Below are 13,982 nucleotides of genomic sequence, written 5' to 3'. Positions count from 1 at the left end.
CTGAATCCTCCTCCCCCCCTCCTCCTCCCTCTTTGTGGATGACTTCGTCAACCATTTTGAAAAGAAGGTTGACGACATCCGATCCTCGTTTGTTAAGTCAAATGACACTGCTGGTCCTGCTAACACTGCCCTACCCTATGCTTTGACTTCTTTCTCCCCTCTCTCTCCAGATAAAATCTTGCGACTTGACGGCCGACCGCCCAACAACCTGCCCGCTTGACCCTATCCCCTCCTCTCTTCTCCAGATCATCTCCGGTGACCTTCTCCCTTACCTCACCTCGCTGATCAACTCATCCTTGACCGCTGGCTATGTCCCTTCCGTCTTCAAGAGAGCGAGAGTTGCACCCCTTCTCAAAAAACCAACACTCGATCCCTCTGATGTCAACAACTACAGACCAGTATCCCTTCTTTCTTTTCTCTCCAAAACTATTGAGCGTGCTGTCTTTAGCCAACTCTCTTGCTATCTCTCTCAGAATGACCTTCTTGATCCAAACCAGTCAGGTTTCAAGACTGGTCATTCAACTGAGACTGCTCTTCTCTGTGTCACGGAGGCTCTCCGCACTGCTAAAGCTAACTCTCTCTCCTCTTGTCCTTCTAGACCTGTCTGCTGCCTTTGATACTGTGAACCATCAGATCCTCCTCTCCACCCTCTCCGAGCTGGGCATCTCCGGCGAGGCTCACTCTTGGATTGCGTCCTACCTGACCGGTCGCTCCTACCAAGTGGCGTGGCGAGAAGCTGACTCCGCACCACGTGCTCTCACCACTGGTGTCCCCCAGGGCTCAGTTCTAGGCCCTCTCCTATTCTCGCTATGCACCAAGTCTCTTGGCTCTGTCATATCCTCACATGGCCTCTCCTATCATTGCTATGCAGACGACACACAACTAATCTTCTCCTTTCCCCCTTCTGATAACCAGGTGGCGAATCGCATCTCTGCATGTCTGGCAGACATATCAGTATGGATGACGGATCACCACCTCAAGCTGAACCTTGGCAAGATGGAGCTGCTCTTCCTCCCGGGGAAGGACTGCCCGTTCCATGATCTCGCCATCACGGTTGACCTCTCTGTTGTGTCCTCCTCCCAGAGTGCGAAGAGCCTTGGCGTGACCCTGGACAACACCCTGTCGTTCTCCGCTAACATCAAGGCGGTGACCCGATCCTGTAGGTTCATGCTCTACAACATTCAGAGAGTGCGGCACAGGTCCTAATCCAGGCACTTGTCATCTCCTGTCTGGATTACTGCAACTCTCTGTTGGCTGGGCTCCCTGCCTGTGCCATTAAACCCCTACAACTCATCCAGAATGCCGCAGCCCGTCTGGTGTTCAACCTTCCCAAGTTCTCTCACGTCACCCCGCTCCTCCGCACACTCCACTGGCTTCCAGTTGAAGCTTGCATCTGCTACAAGACCATGGTGCTTGCCTACGGAGCTGTGAGGGGAACGGCACCTCCGTACCTTCAGGCTCTGATCAGTCCCTACACCCAAACGAGGGCATTGCGTTCATCCACCTCTGGCCTGCTGGCTCCCCTACCTCTGCGGAAGCACAGTTCCCGCTCAGCCCAGTCAAAACTGTTCGCTGCTCTGGCACCCCAATGGTGGAACAAGCTCCCTCACAACGCCAGGATAGCGGAGTCACTCACCACCTTCCGGAGACATTTGAAACCCCACCTCTTTAAGGAATACCTGGGATAGGATAAAGTAATCCTTAATCTGATGTTTTTCATCGGCAGGGACTGGGAAACTGGTCAGAATTGAAGGAATGATTGATGGCGCTCAATACAGGGAAATTCTTGAGTGAAACCTGTTTGCAGCTGTAATTGCTGCAAAAGGTGGCTCTACAAAGTATTGACTTTGGGGGGGTGAATAGTTATGCACGCTCAAGTTCTGTTTCACAATAAAAAATATTTTGCATCTTCAAAGTGGTAGGCATGTTGTGTAAATCAAATGATACAAACCCCCCCCCAAAAATCCATTTTAATTTCAGGTTGTAAGGCAACAAAATAGGAAAAAAGCCAAGGGGGTGAATACTTTTGCAAGACGCTGTATACCACTATTTCATACCACCAACTAACCCTACATCGATATACCACTATTTCGTACCACCAACTAACCCTACACCTACAGGGGGGAGAACAAGTATTTGATACACTGCCGATTTTGCAGATTTTCCTACTTACAAAGCATGTAGAGGTCTGTAATTTTTTTTATCATAGGTACACTTCAACTGTGAGAGATGGAATCTAAAACAAAAATCCAGAAAATCACATTGTACGATTTTTAAGTAATTAATTTGCATTTTATTGCATGACATAAGTATTTGATCACCTACCAACCAGTAAGAATTCCGGCTCTCACAGAACTGTTCGTTTTTCTTTAAGAAGCCCTCCTGTTCTCCACTCATTACCTGTATTAACTGCACCTGTTTGAACTCGTTACCTGTATAAAAGACACCTGTCCACACACTCAATCAAAAAGACTCCAACCTCCCCACAATGGCCAAGACCAGAGAGCTGTGTAAGGACATCAGGGATAAAATTGTAGACCTGCACAAGGCTGGGATGGGCTACAGGACAATAGGCAAGCAGCTTGGTGAGAAGGCAACAACTGTTGGCGCAATTATTAGAAAATGGAAGAAGTTCAAGATGACGGTCAATCACCCTTGGTCTGGGGCTCCATGCAAGATCTCACCTCATGGGGCATCAATGATCATGAGGAAGGTGAGGGATCAGCCCAGAACTACACGGCAGGACCTGGTCAATGACCTGAAGAGAGCTGGGACCACAGTCTCAAAGAAAACCATTAGTAACACACTACGCCGTCATGGATTAAAATCCTTCAGCGCACGCAAGGTCCCCCTGCTCAAGCCAGCGCATGTCCAGGCCCGTCTGAAGTTTGCCAATGACCATCTGGATGATCCAGAGGAGGAATGGGAGAAGGTCATGTGGTCTGATGAGACAAAAATAGAGCTTTTTGGTCTAAACTCCACTCGCCGTGTTTGGAGGAAGAAGAAGGATGAGTACAACCCCAAGAACACCATCCCAACCGTGAAGCATGGAGGTGGAAACATCATTCTTTGGGGTGCTTTTCTGCAAAGGGGACAGGACGACTGCACCGTATTGAGGGGAGGATGGATGGGGCCATGTATCGCGAGATCTTGGCCAACAACCTCCTTCCCTCAGTAAGAGCATTGAAGATGGGTCGTGGCTGGGTCTTCCAGCATGACAACGACCCGAAACACACAGCCAGGGCAACTAAGGAGTGGCTCCGTAAGAAGCATCTCAAGGTCCTGGAGTGGCCTAGCCAGTCTCCAGACCTGAACCCAATAGAAAATCTTTGGAGGGAGCTGAAAGTCCGTATTGCCCAGCGACAGCCCCGAAACCTGAAGGATCTGGAGAAGGTCTGTATGGAGGAGTGGGCCAAAATCCCTGCTGCAGTGTGTGCAAACCTGGTCAAGACCTACAGGAAACGTATGATCTCTGTAATTGCAAACAAAGGTTTCTGTACCAAATATTAAGTTCTGCTTTTCTGATGTATCAAATACTTATGTCATGCAATAAAATGCAAATTAATTACTTAAAAATCATACAATGTGATTTTCTGGATTTTTGTTTTAGATTTTAATTACTTAAAAATCATACAATGTGATTTTTTGGATTTTTGTTTTAGATTCCGTCTCTCACAGTTGAAGTGTACCTATGATAAAAATTACAGACCTCTACATGCTTTGTAAGTAGGAAAACCTGCAAAATCGGCAGTGTATCAAATACTTGTTCTCCCCACTGTATATACAACTATTTCGTACCACCAACTAACCCTACACCTATATACCACTATTTCGTACCACCAACTAACCCTACACCTATATACCACTATTTTGTACCACCAAATAACCCTACACCTATATACCACTATTTCTTACCACCAACTAACCCAACACCTATATACCACTATTTCGTACCACCAACTAACCCTACACCTATATACCACTATTTTGTACCACCAACTAACCCCACACCTATATACCATTATTTCATACCACCAACTAACCCTACACCTATATTTCATTATGTTTCTTTTTAAACACCACCACATGCCACTACTTTGACCCTAACTGATCCTACACCAGGCCGACGGCTTGGGAGGACGGGACTCTTTTGTTCAACACACCTTGTAACTCTTCTGCAGTAAAACCTCGTACACCCAAGTACTTCTCTGCAACTGCCACCACAACATCTATTTTCTGTGATTTACATTCCATTTCTGCGGTACAGTTGATAACCATGGCAATGAATGGTAAGAAGCCAACCTTACTGAAGCACACATTTGTATCACTGTATTGGCCTAGGCCTACTGCTCACCCTTGACTCATCATCCTCTTCTCTCTTCACTGCCTCAGCATAACACCTTGTTATACTCTGACCCTGGCAATCTCAACCTATCTCTCTCGCACCGGACACTTCTGATCCCTAGCAACATGGGCACCCCCACAATTGACACAAAGTGTTTTCCTCTGATACTACACAATCCTTTGTCCCATGACCTCCTGCACACTTCTCACATCTTGGAATCTCCCTCTACACACTGCTGCAACATCACCATAAGCTTGGCATCTGAAACACCTTAGTGGGTTCGGCACAAAAGCTTTCACGGGTTAACAGACTTCATCAGGTAAAGACTCTGCTTCAAAACTCAAAAGGACAGACAGTGTCTTCTCAGTTCCCCCACGCTCACCACCGGCCTGCATCGCACCAAACGGCAGGCGTCACAGAGCAAAAAAAAATCACTTGCTCCACATCAACACTAAACTCCACCCCAGTAATCACTCCTTTCAAAGGCGCCCTGCTCCGGATAGCAAAGCAAGACACAGGTCTTGTCCCTAGGCGCGTGAAGCAACGTGCCCGCTTCCTATGGACGGAAGAAACACAGAACATCATCTCATGTCCACTTTGAGCTACCTTCACCGATTTAACAGTACCCAACTTATTTTCTACCCAGCCTGAGACTACATATGGATCAGCCAAAAGGCAGGTATCCACTTTCTCGAAAAATGTCACTTCCACTGTGCCTGAATCATTCTTTGCATGACAATCGGGGTGAGGCTCGGACTTGGAGGTTTTCACCACACCTGCCACCACAGGTAATTCATTCTCACTCTCGTCAGGTTCAATTTCTGAGCCATCATACAGCAGAATAAATGTTGTACTTCAACACACATCTTCCCACTGCACTCGGTTCTTCTCCTTCTTCCTCGCTGTCCATAACCACGTCTATCCGGTCACTACGCTCATGCCATGCCTTCATCCGCTGTGCTGCTTGCAGAACACATGGATGGCCTTTCTTCAATACCCACCTTCTATTCCTTAGCCCAATTTACTCGTCTGCCTATCTCTAGCCTCTCCATGCTCGCAAAACTTTACCTCACGTGCTTCGTCGGTGAGAGGAGGCGAGGACACTCCTCCATTCGCCTACTAACTCAATTACACTCTCCTCGACCACTCAACAACTTGAGTGGTTTCCAGGTCACGGAGGAGAGAGGAGTCGAGGAGAAGACTGCTTTTCCCAAATGAGAATCTCCCCGAGTCAACTTGCACATCCAAAGGTACGTTTCCATAATAGAAGGTATCCTTTACATATAGCTAGAACTTTATATGAATTTACTTTATAGAATGTTTTTGTATATTTGATTGATAAAACAGAAAGGATGTTTATTTAGACACACCCCTCAATATTTTCAGTTTTTCAAATACCAACTCATCCACCTCAATGGTAATTGTTACAGTCCATATGAAAAAAAAACTATACAAAGTACAGGAGTACTCAAACAGAGTTTAATGCAAATGATTGACATATCAAAACATGGGTTTGAGTGGCTAAATTAATTCAGTGACTTGGAGTGTAACTTTCCAATCTGGAATTGAACATGTAAAACCACCAATAACATTAATTCAAACTGAAATGTACCCCATATAATATACATGTTTGACATTCAGGGTCATATAAAAAAGTTAGCAAGTACTCTAGAAAGTATGCAAAAGATAATTTAAAACACTACAGAAATGTCTCATTGGCAGAACACTATATTATGGACCATAGAAAAAGTCAAATAAAATGCAAACATTTAAAACAAATAGCATCATTGTCCATATTGTACACAAATCTCCAGATGGCAAAAATACAAGTGAGTATGAGTGTGAATTGTGTTTGTGTGTTGTATGGGTGTGTTTGCATGTGAGCAAGGAAGTGTGTGCTGTGTATATTAATGTATTATTCTGAAGCTCAGAAGGCACATTCCAGTGAAAGGGATATCTGCAGGCAGGAAAGACTCAAGGCTGATTGACCTGGCCCATGAAGAGGATCGTACCTGAGGACCAAGGAAACAAGTCATTCTACAGCAAATAGAAGGAAATGAACATAGCATGCATGTCAATAAGAAAAAAAAAGACAGAATATGACCTGACCTGCTTCCCGATGTATGTCATGTCAATTATACAACAGCTAGTTCAACAACTAGTGATCTTTGCCAAAGAGGATGTCAGTCCTTTAAAACCATTAGAGTACATTCTAAAAGTTATAGAAAAATGAGAGCCAGACAGACAGCATGCTGTACCTGTTGGGTTGTGCCGGATGAGGAAGAGGAAGGGTCGGTCTACGATGACCCAAGGTGGAGAAGACCTGGCCATTAAGATGGCAGCTGGAGGAAAATGAGAAATGCAAATCAAAACATGTCTTCAACCTGCCTTATCTTCTCTAATATTCAGAGAAAATATCCACACAGATGCACAACTCAATGCAATACAAACAGACACAAAATGACTAAACCAACAAACACGCACTCGTGGCAGCAGCTGCTTTGGTTCCATCCTCATTGACCTCGATCTTGGCTTTCTGTAGCGCTTTAGATACATACACAGGTTCTGTACCTGAGGGAAAAGTTAGATGACAAAATATTCAAGTGCTGTAAAGTTCCATTGATAAAAACAATGTTCCACTTGGTGGCACTAGAGGACAACCCAATTATGCACACGTTTATTCTGGTCCATAATATTATATAAAAGAAAGCCTGCCAAAGTCGTTAGAGGAAAATAACATCTTATGCTTCATCACCACTTCACACCGGACAGCTAGACATGAATCATGGCTATTTGGAGCTCTCATTGCAGTAAACAGTCAACGATGTTTTCATATATTAGCTCCAGTCATTGTTGTGTCAAGCCAAACTGAGACCAATGGTTGGTTGATACATAGTCAGAAAGAATACATTACAGTTCTATGTGATGTTTGATTTATGATCCCAGTGCCACTCACTGAGGTGTCGGAAGTCGGCTTTGCCCTCAAAGATGTCCGTTATCCCCAGGGCTGAGAGGGAGGCTTGCAGGTCCACTTCGGCTTCAGCAGTAAACCTACACATACAGGCCAATGATGTAATGACCATTTCCTTCACCAATTAGTGAAGACTTTTAATACACATAACAAATAGCACAATGTTGTACCTAGAAGTTAGTCATTTCAGTGTGACATATGATGAGTGTTAGCGGGTGTGTTATTTGCTGATAGGAAGTGCTTCCTGGCTATAAGAGCCAGGAGTGGGTGTGTCTTGTCTTTGACCTGTCCCTGCAACAATACTTGGAAGTTACTTGGTCATTGGGGTGCAACATTACAGACACACTTCTCTCATGTAGTGGGCAATAACGTCAGCTCTATACAATATATTTTTACCTGCAATGAGTTCAGAACATTGCATCCTCCTGAACAGGATCCTGGGTAAGGGTTTTTGAACCAGTGAGTGGGTTGTTGTGTTCGGGTCTTACTTGGGCAGCAGCAGGCGGACCTTCCTCTGGTGCAGCAGCTTGGACCAGCTCTGTACAGTGGCTGTGCTGATGTGAGGGATGACATCACCTAGGGGCGTGTCCTCCTCCGATGGCAGGGCGATCAGCATGCTTATGCTGTTGCCGTGATACGGTAGCTCAATGACCTTATAATTCAGCCCCTTGGGTGTGCTGGCCAGACCTAGGAGATAAGGGGTCAGGGGTGAGGAGTATCCATACCGTAGGCTAAGAAGTGTTACTGTATTCATGGTCCATCTGAAATTATTCAACACCTACAGTATATGAGGATATTTATCTTGTGAATAAATACTCTCTCTCCCCTATAGTAATATGAATATTTACATTTTAGTCATTTTAGCAGACGCTCTTATCCAGAGCGACTAACAGTTAGTGAGTGCATACATTTTTCATACTGGCCCCCAGAGGGAATCGAACCCACAACCCTGGCGTTGCAAGCACCATGCTCTACCAACTGAGCTACAGTTGTATGTTAAAGAGTTTAGTCTAGTTTGGCGTTTGTTGGTTCCCAGGACAATCTGTGGTGGGGTGGTCCGCTAGACAAAGACGCCAAAACCAGTGATACCAATCCAACAACACAAGCATTCATAGACAGGACCATATACAATCATGCAGTAAAACAGCCATAAAACAAGTAATCAAAGCTGAACTCCACATGTAGTCATAAAGCAACAATATGGTTCCCATTATACTCAAATATCAACCCACAGAAAAGTGATTTAACCTGTCATGACTGAGAAGTACGCTTGCCAAATGTGATGTTCTGTAGTATTTTCTCTGTAAATGGAGGATGAAAATATAACTCCCAAGAGCAATGTTTAATTCCAGTAATTGTATTCAAGAGGCTTTCACAATTTATTATCAGAAATAAACTAGGCACGTCAGGGAAATAATCCCAGACGGTCCAGAGTAGCTATTCTGTCCTGAAACTGTAAGGCATTGATAAATACCCCACTCGACTACTCTTAGGCCTACATGGCAAACTCTATCCATGTCACTTAACAGGCTAAACTACAGCCAAGATAGAATTATGTGGTCTAACTAGAGCAGACTAGTACAGTATATCATTTCACACACAGGTCAGAATATTATCCCAGTGAGCAGGTCAGAAGGGTTCAGAGTGGTGTCTCAGAGCAGAACTCACCAATGTTGAAGACCGACAGCTGGGACATCATGGGGACTTTGTATGCATTGCCGTCTCCCGCGTTGAAGGTTCTCATCTTGGTGTTCTCCGGCTGGAAGCGGGACTTCCACAGGCCTTTAAAGTAGATGGCGTTGATGGCCACCAGGCGGGTCAGAGCTCCGTCCAACATGTCTGCCTTGACCAGAGTGGGTATGTGGCCTGTAAATTAAGCAGTCAGAAAAATGTATCATTCCAACACCAATGACACACTGACCAAAATAAACCTTAATGAATTGAATAGGACAAGTTAGTTGCCCCCATTTGAATGTAAAATCACCACAAAACCTAGTGAAATAAAGTCTGGTGCTACATGAATGTAGCCTAATTACATACCATTAGAGATCTATGGTCATGTTTTAATTGACTGTTCTACAGTAAGCTTGCCTCCAGTTGGAGTCTCACCTTTGGTCTGGTTGTTGACCCAGTTGTTGATGGTGGCTGCAGCCACCTGGGTGTCAGTGAAGTCCAAGGTCCGGCTCTCACACTGGAAGTTGGCCCTGTTGGAGGACATGAAGGCCTCCTCCATAAGGAAGCCCTGCTGGGAGAACATAGCGTTGGCGATAGTCACGATGTCCTGGTTGGACTTGGCTGTCAGCGTCTTGTGGAGCTTCCTCAACATCTTATAAGGGCCTGGAAAGAAGAGTTGAGGAATTTCAATGAGACATTTTGGGATTTTCTGAAAACATTGTCGTTCCTCAGGGTAGAAGTATGACTGGAAGTCATGTCGTTCAAGCCATCATCACGTTGTTACTCTGGGTAGCGCAATGACTAGAAGTCTACAGGTACAGTAGCATTCGCTAGCGTACCTGTAGACTTCCAGTCATTGTGCTAATACTAGTTAGCATTGGCTCACAACACTACCTCTAGCTTCCTTCATATTGCAAGAAGAGACATACAAATGGTATCCACAAGTTCATCTGACTCTGGGTAAGAAGAAAAGTGGCTTAATTGGCAGAATCTCGCAGTATCCCTTTAATGAGAGACACTGGATGAGGCTATGAAAGGACTAGTATTGAGGGAGTTTTACCATTCTTCTTGTAGCGGAGTGCTGTGAAGAGCTGCCTGCGGGTCTCTCCATGGGCGCCTGGCAGCAGCATGCCCAGGATGGAGGCCACACCGTGGGGGGAGAGCACCACGTTCTCCTGGGGTCTGGAGCGGGCCACCTGCTGGAACACCTGGAGCCCCAGGTCGGAGCCCCGTTCGCCATAGGAGGGGGTGGAGGGGGTCTGGGAGAGCACCCCCCGGTGGCCACACAGGGTCACCAGCACACACAGGCAAAGTAATGAGAGGCCCATCTCAGGTCTCACTCACTGACTCACACACCTAGAAGAGGGGAGAGAGAGTCATGGAAGTCATTTGCACGTAGGATTATGACACACCGTGGTTCACCACAATCCAAACAGAGAGAGCAGTCTTGCATGTTCTTGTTCCTTATGGTTTTGACAGGAGCTGAAAGGTCCTGTGCCCCTATGGTACTGGCCTTAGTATCGCCATTGTCAAGTGAAAGAGGGATACCTAGTCAGTTGTACAACTGAATGCATTCAACTGAAATGTGTCTTCCGCATTTAACCCAACCCCTCTGAAGTGTTAGTCATGCTGTCTAAACATGACTAATGGATACTGTCAGCCCAAAACCAGCACCAAGTAGTTCACTACTTATATTGTTTTTGGCACCTCATTGCCAGTCTTTCTATAGTTCATATTAAGTCTTACAACAATTTTTAGAAGACTACATCAGCTCTAGCCTCCTTCCTGTGGAAATACTGGCTTTATGAATTCAATTATGCAACAGCTTGCAATAAAACCCAGACAACCATTGTCTCAGTACAGATTGAGAAACCGATGGGGTGGGTGACTTATATTATAAAAAATATTAAATAATATAAGTAAGGAGTTTGTCTCTACATATGGCCTATATCAATTTAGTTATCAAGCCAATCATTGGAATTCTCTGACATTCCTTGGGATGTTTAATCCTCCTAACAGTTACTTTGTTGTGAAACTGTTACTAAAAGCAAAAGGCCTGGGAACAGTAGGCTACTGACTGAGATACAGAACAAGATTTTTTATTTAACCTTTATTAACTAGGCAAGTCAGTTAAGAACAAATTCTTATTTACAATGACGGCCTACACTGGCCAAACCCGGACGACGCTGGGCAAATTGTGCGCCGCCCTATGGGACTCCAAATCACGGCCGGTTGTAATACAGCCTGGAATCGAACCAGGGGGTCTGTAGTGACGCCTCAAGCACTGAGATGCAGTGCCTTAGACCGCTGCGCCACTCAACACCAAGCCCAAGCTTGACCAGGAACTATCAACAACACTCAGTCATAGTGCTCAGTCATAGCCTCCTGCAGCCCAGGTATTTAAGGGTGGTGACAACCCACCCCTGCCTCTCCTGAGTCTCCCCCACAAGTGAATTAAACTAACTCCAGTTCAGACATGTACAGACAGACTGTAAACAGAGCTCCTTCAGAGCTGTGTGTGTGTGTGTTGGCTTGGAAAATGTAGGCTAAAGCCTGCCCTACTGTAGCCTATTCAGAAAAATTGGTTACAAAAGTGAAGGATGCCAGTCTGAAAATTTGAATAAAGAAATTAGTTGACAAGCAGCCTACTAAATGTAGAGGTGCGCGTATATAATATATAATAATAATAATAATGTGCCATTTAGCAGAAGATTTTATCCAAAGCGACTTACAGTCTTGTGCGCATACTTACATTCATGTGCGCATACATAAAATCACCTTGACATCTACTTTGAGATACACTATCCATGGATGAAACAAAAAAATAAACACCAGTATAATTCTGCATTTCAGTTATGGAAATGTGGTAGGCTCTGCTAACAGTACATGACGTTTAACCGTGAAGTCGAGACAAATGAGAATATGACCCCGGTGTTGACCATTGATGATCATTGTTTACAAGGTAGCTAATTAGAATAGATCCACTTTGAAGCGTTGCACTTGAAGTTGAATATTCGTCCATCCTGGTTGGCAAAAATGTTGCTTCACATCACTTATCTCTCTAACTCTACAAAGAACATACGACGTAGGCTAGGCTGAAACATGGTAACATTGCCATATACTACATTCATTTTTTAAGTGTATATCGCGTCTCCCTGTGGAGATAACAGATCTTTACCTGAATAGTTTGAATGTAAACGGTCCAAAAACGTTATATGAGCATACAACCGTTCCGGTTGGTAACACAATACGAATACGATACCAGCCTCTCTCGAGTTATGAGCAGAGTGAACAGCCAGGCACAAGGTCTCTGTCGATGTCCCAAAGGTAAAGGTGCTGTCTGACACTCAGATTATAATATAGAGGGTTTTGGTGAGTTGAACTCCGCCCTTCCGACAGTCAAACTCGAATCGGAGAACGGTTGTTGAGAGAAGAAAAAACAACGCATAAAGTGACAACTTGCAAGTGTTTAGTAGGCTACTGTCAACAGGAAGTGACAACGAACATGAGCGCGCCATAGAATACTCCTTGTTATTTCACGGTTAAAAATAACTGTTTTATAACTGCTACTGCTAGCCTACCATTTGGGATTCAAAATGGTTCATGTATTTCATTTAGCTTTTTGCATGTGATAGGTGTTGGGTGTCCTCTTTTAAACATTTGCTTAAATCATTTTTATTAATGCACACAAGGGTGTGGCTCACCCAGCAATTACATGTCATACCCAGAAGAGAAAGTGTTTGTAACATAAAGTTATAAGTAGCCTACTCAAACTCCACCTCTCCCACACTCACTATGGAGACATTGGAAGACAGCTTGTATTGTAAGTCAATTGCCCACAGTGGCCCCTGTGTTGGTCCCCCAGATAACTGTAGGCCGTCATTGTAAATAAGAATATGTTCTTAACTGACTTGCCTAGTTAAATAAAGGTAAAATAAAAACTGTTGGCAGGACAGAAGGACCACCTGGTGCTTCTGTTTATCTGTGTGCCCAGCCCCTTTTTATTTATTTAATTTTAGTCATTTAGCAGACGCTCTTATCCAGAGCAACTTACAGGAGCAATTAGGGTTAAGTGCCTTGCTCAAGGGCACATCGACAGATTTGTCATATAGTCGTCTCGGGGATTAGAACCAGCGACCTTTCGGTTACTGGCACAACGCTCTTAACCACTAAGCTACCTGCCGCCTCTGCCATACTAAAAATACATGATTATTTAAGAGTTAGTGGATGTATGGCGTGTTGAGTTACAGGAGTTTAATAAGAGTGAAGGTACATGTAATCAAGAGGCAGTGTGCATTAAAACCCCGCCTTGATTTCCATTCAACTTTTATGGTGCCAATAACGCTCTTTATTTGCTGTATAATTTTAAAACTATTGGAATTAGGCCACAGCAGTTTCTTAAAGAAAGAGCAATGGCTATTTTCACCACATTTCTGTAGAGGTGTGGGCAAAATGTTTTGATATTTTGTAGTTACTTTTTCAAACTAAACAAGCATTCTGCCTACAGTATATATAGTGAGTACCTGTCCATGAATTCTGCAAGATTGATTGTATATTCAAAACTATTTCAAAGTCGGATAAACGCTACAGCCCACACTGCTATGCAAAATATGAATTGTTGTTCAATATTTAGTTTATCAATAGATTATTAGGTTTCTATGTCCTGCCTTGGTATAGGCGCTGAGATGAACTAGGCAATGATGTCCCGCTCTTATCGCACAGCAATACTGTAGACTACTCAAACTTTCAAATATTTTACATAAGCTACCACTTTGTTGGCAGGATGTTTTAATCTTTAGAGGTAATTTATGCTGTATCTGTAAAAGGACTGTGTTCTATAGGAGAAAACATTGGTAAATTGTTGTGGACCTGTCAGCAGAACGTTTGAATTCAACAATGTTTTGCATCAACTTTTCCCCCATCCTAAATATGATGGACTGCCCGCGAATTCTGAAACATTGTAAAGAAAATGCAATTACACCCACTGGGTAC

The 13,982-nt window shown here is 44.2% G+C and overlaps 1 protein-coding gene across 2 annotated transcripts; it reads right to left on the bottom strand.

Moving 5' to 3' along the window:
* Positions 1–5,678: 5,678 nt before the first annotated feature.
* On the bottom strand, positions 5,679–12,661 carry LOC311101829 (glia-derived nexin-like). Of its 2 annotated transcripts, none has more exons than XM_084143039.1 (9): positions 12,169–12,661; positions 10,051–10,346; positions 9,426–9,653; positions 8,985–9,182; positions 7,805–8,003; positions 7,302–7,396; positions 6,830–6,916; positions 6,604–6,687; positions 5,679–6,357 (listed from the first exon to the last, which is right to left on the bottom strand). In XM_084143039.1, exons 2-9 carry the CDS (start codon positions 10,316–10,318, stop codon positions 6,320–6,322), a joined length of 1,197 nt encoding a protein of 398 aa, XP_083999165.1. In that variant the 5' UTR covers positions 10,319–10,346; positions 12,169–12,661; the 3' UTR covers positions 5,679–6,319. The 2 variants fall into 2 exon arrangements, with proteins under 2 accessions (XP_083999165.1, XP_083999166.1); XM_084143040.1 differs by having other exon boundaries at positions 11,743–12,620.
* Positions 12,662–13,982: the final 1,321 nt, after the last annotated feature.

This window comes from Coregonus lavaretus, assembly GCF_964263955.1.
Source record: "Coregonus lavaretus genome assembly, chromosome: 26".
Classification (NCBI taxonomy): Eukaryota; Metazoa; Chordata; class Actinopteri; order Salmoniformes; family Salmonidae; genus Coregonus; species Coregonus lavaretus.
Note: the sequence above shows the minus strand (reverse complement) of the source record. Positions and strands in the feature narration are given on the sequence as shown.

What these genes read in the sequence shown, in the direction of transcription:
- LOC311101829 (XM_084143039.1), bottom strand. Translation starts at nt 10,318, where the DNA reads ATGGGCCTCTCATTACTTTGCCTGTGTGTGCTGGTGACCCTGTGTGGC. An exon ending in ACTCCGCTACAAGAAGAATG is followed by an intron (nt 9,654 to 10,050) that starts GTAAAACTCCCT and finishes TCTTCTTTCCAG; the next exon opens with GCCCTTATAAGATGTTGAGG. An exon ending in GTCCGCCTGCTGCTGCCCAA is followed by an intron (nt 7,397 to 7,804) that starts GTAAGACCCGAA and finishes CTGTATGTGTAG; the next exon opens with GTTTACTGCTGAAGCCGAAG.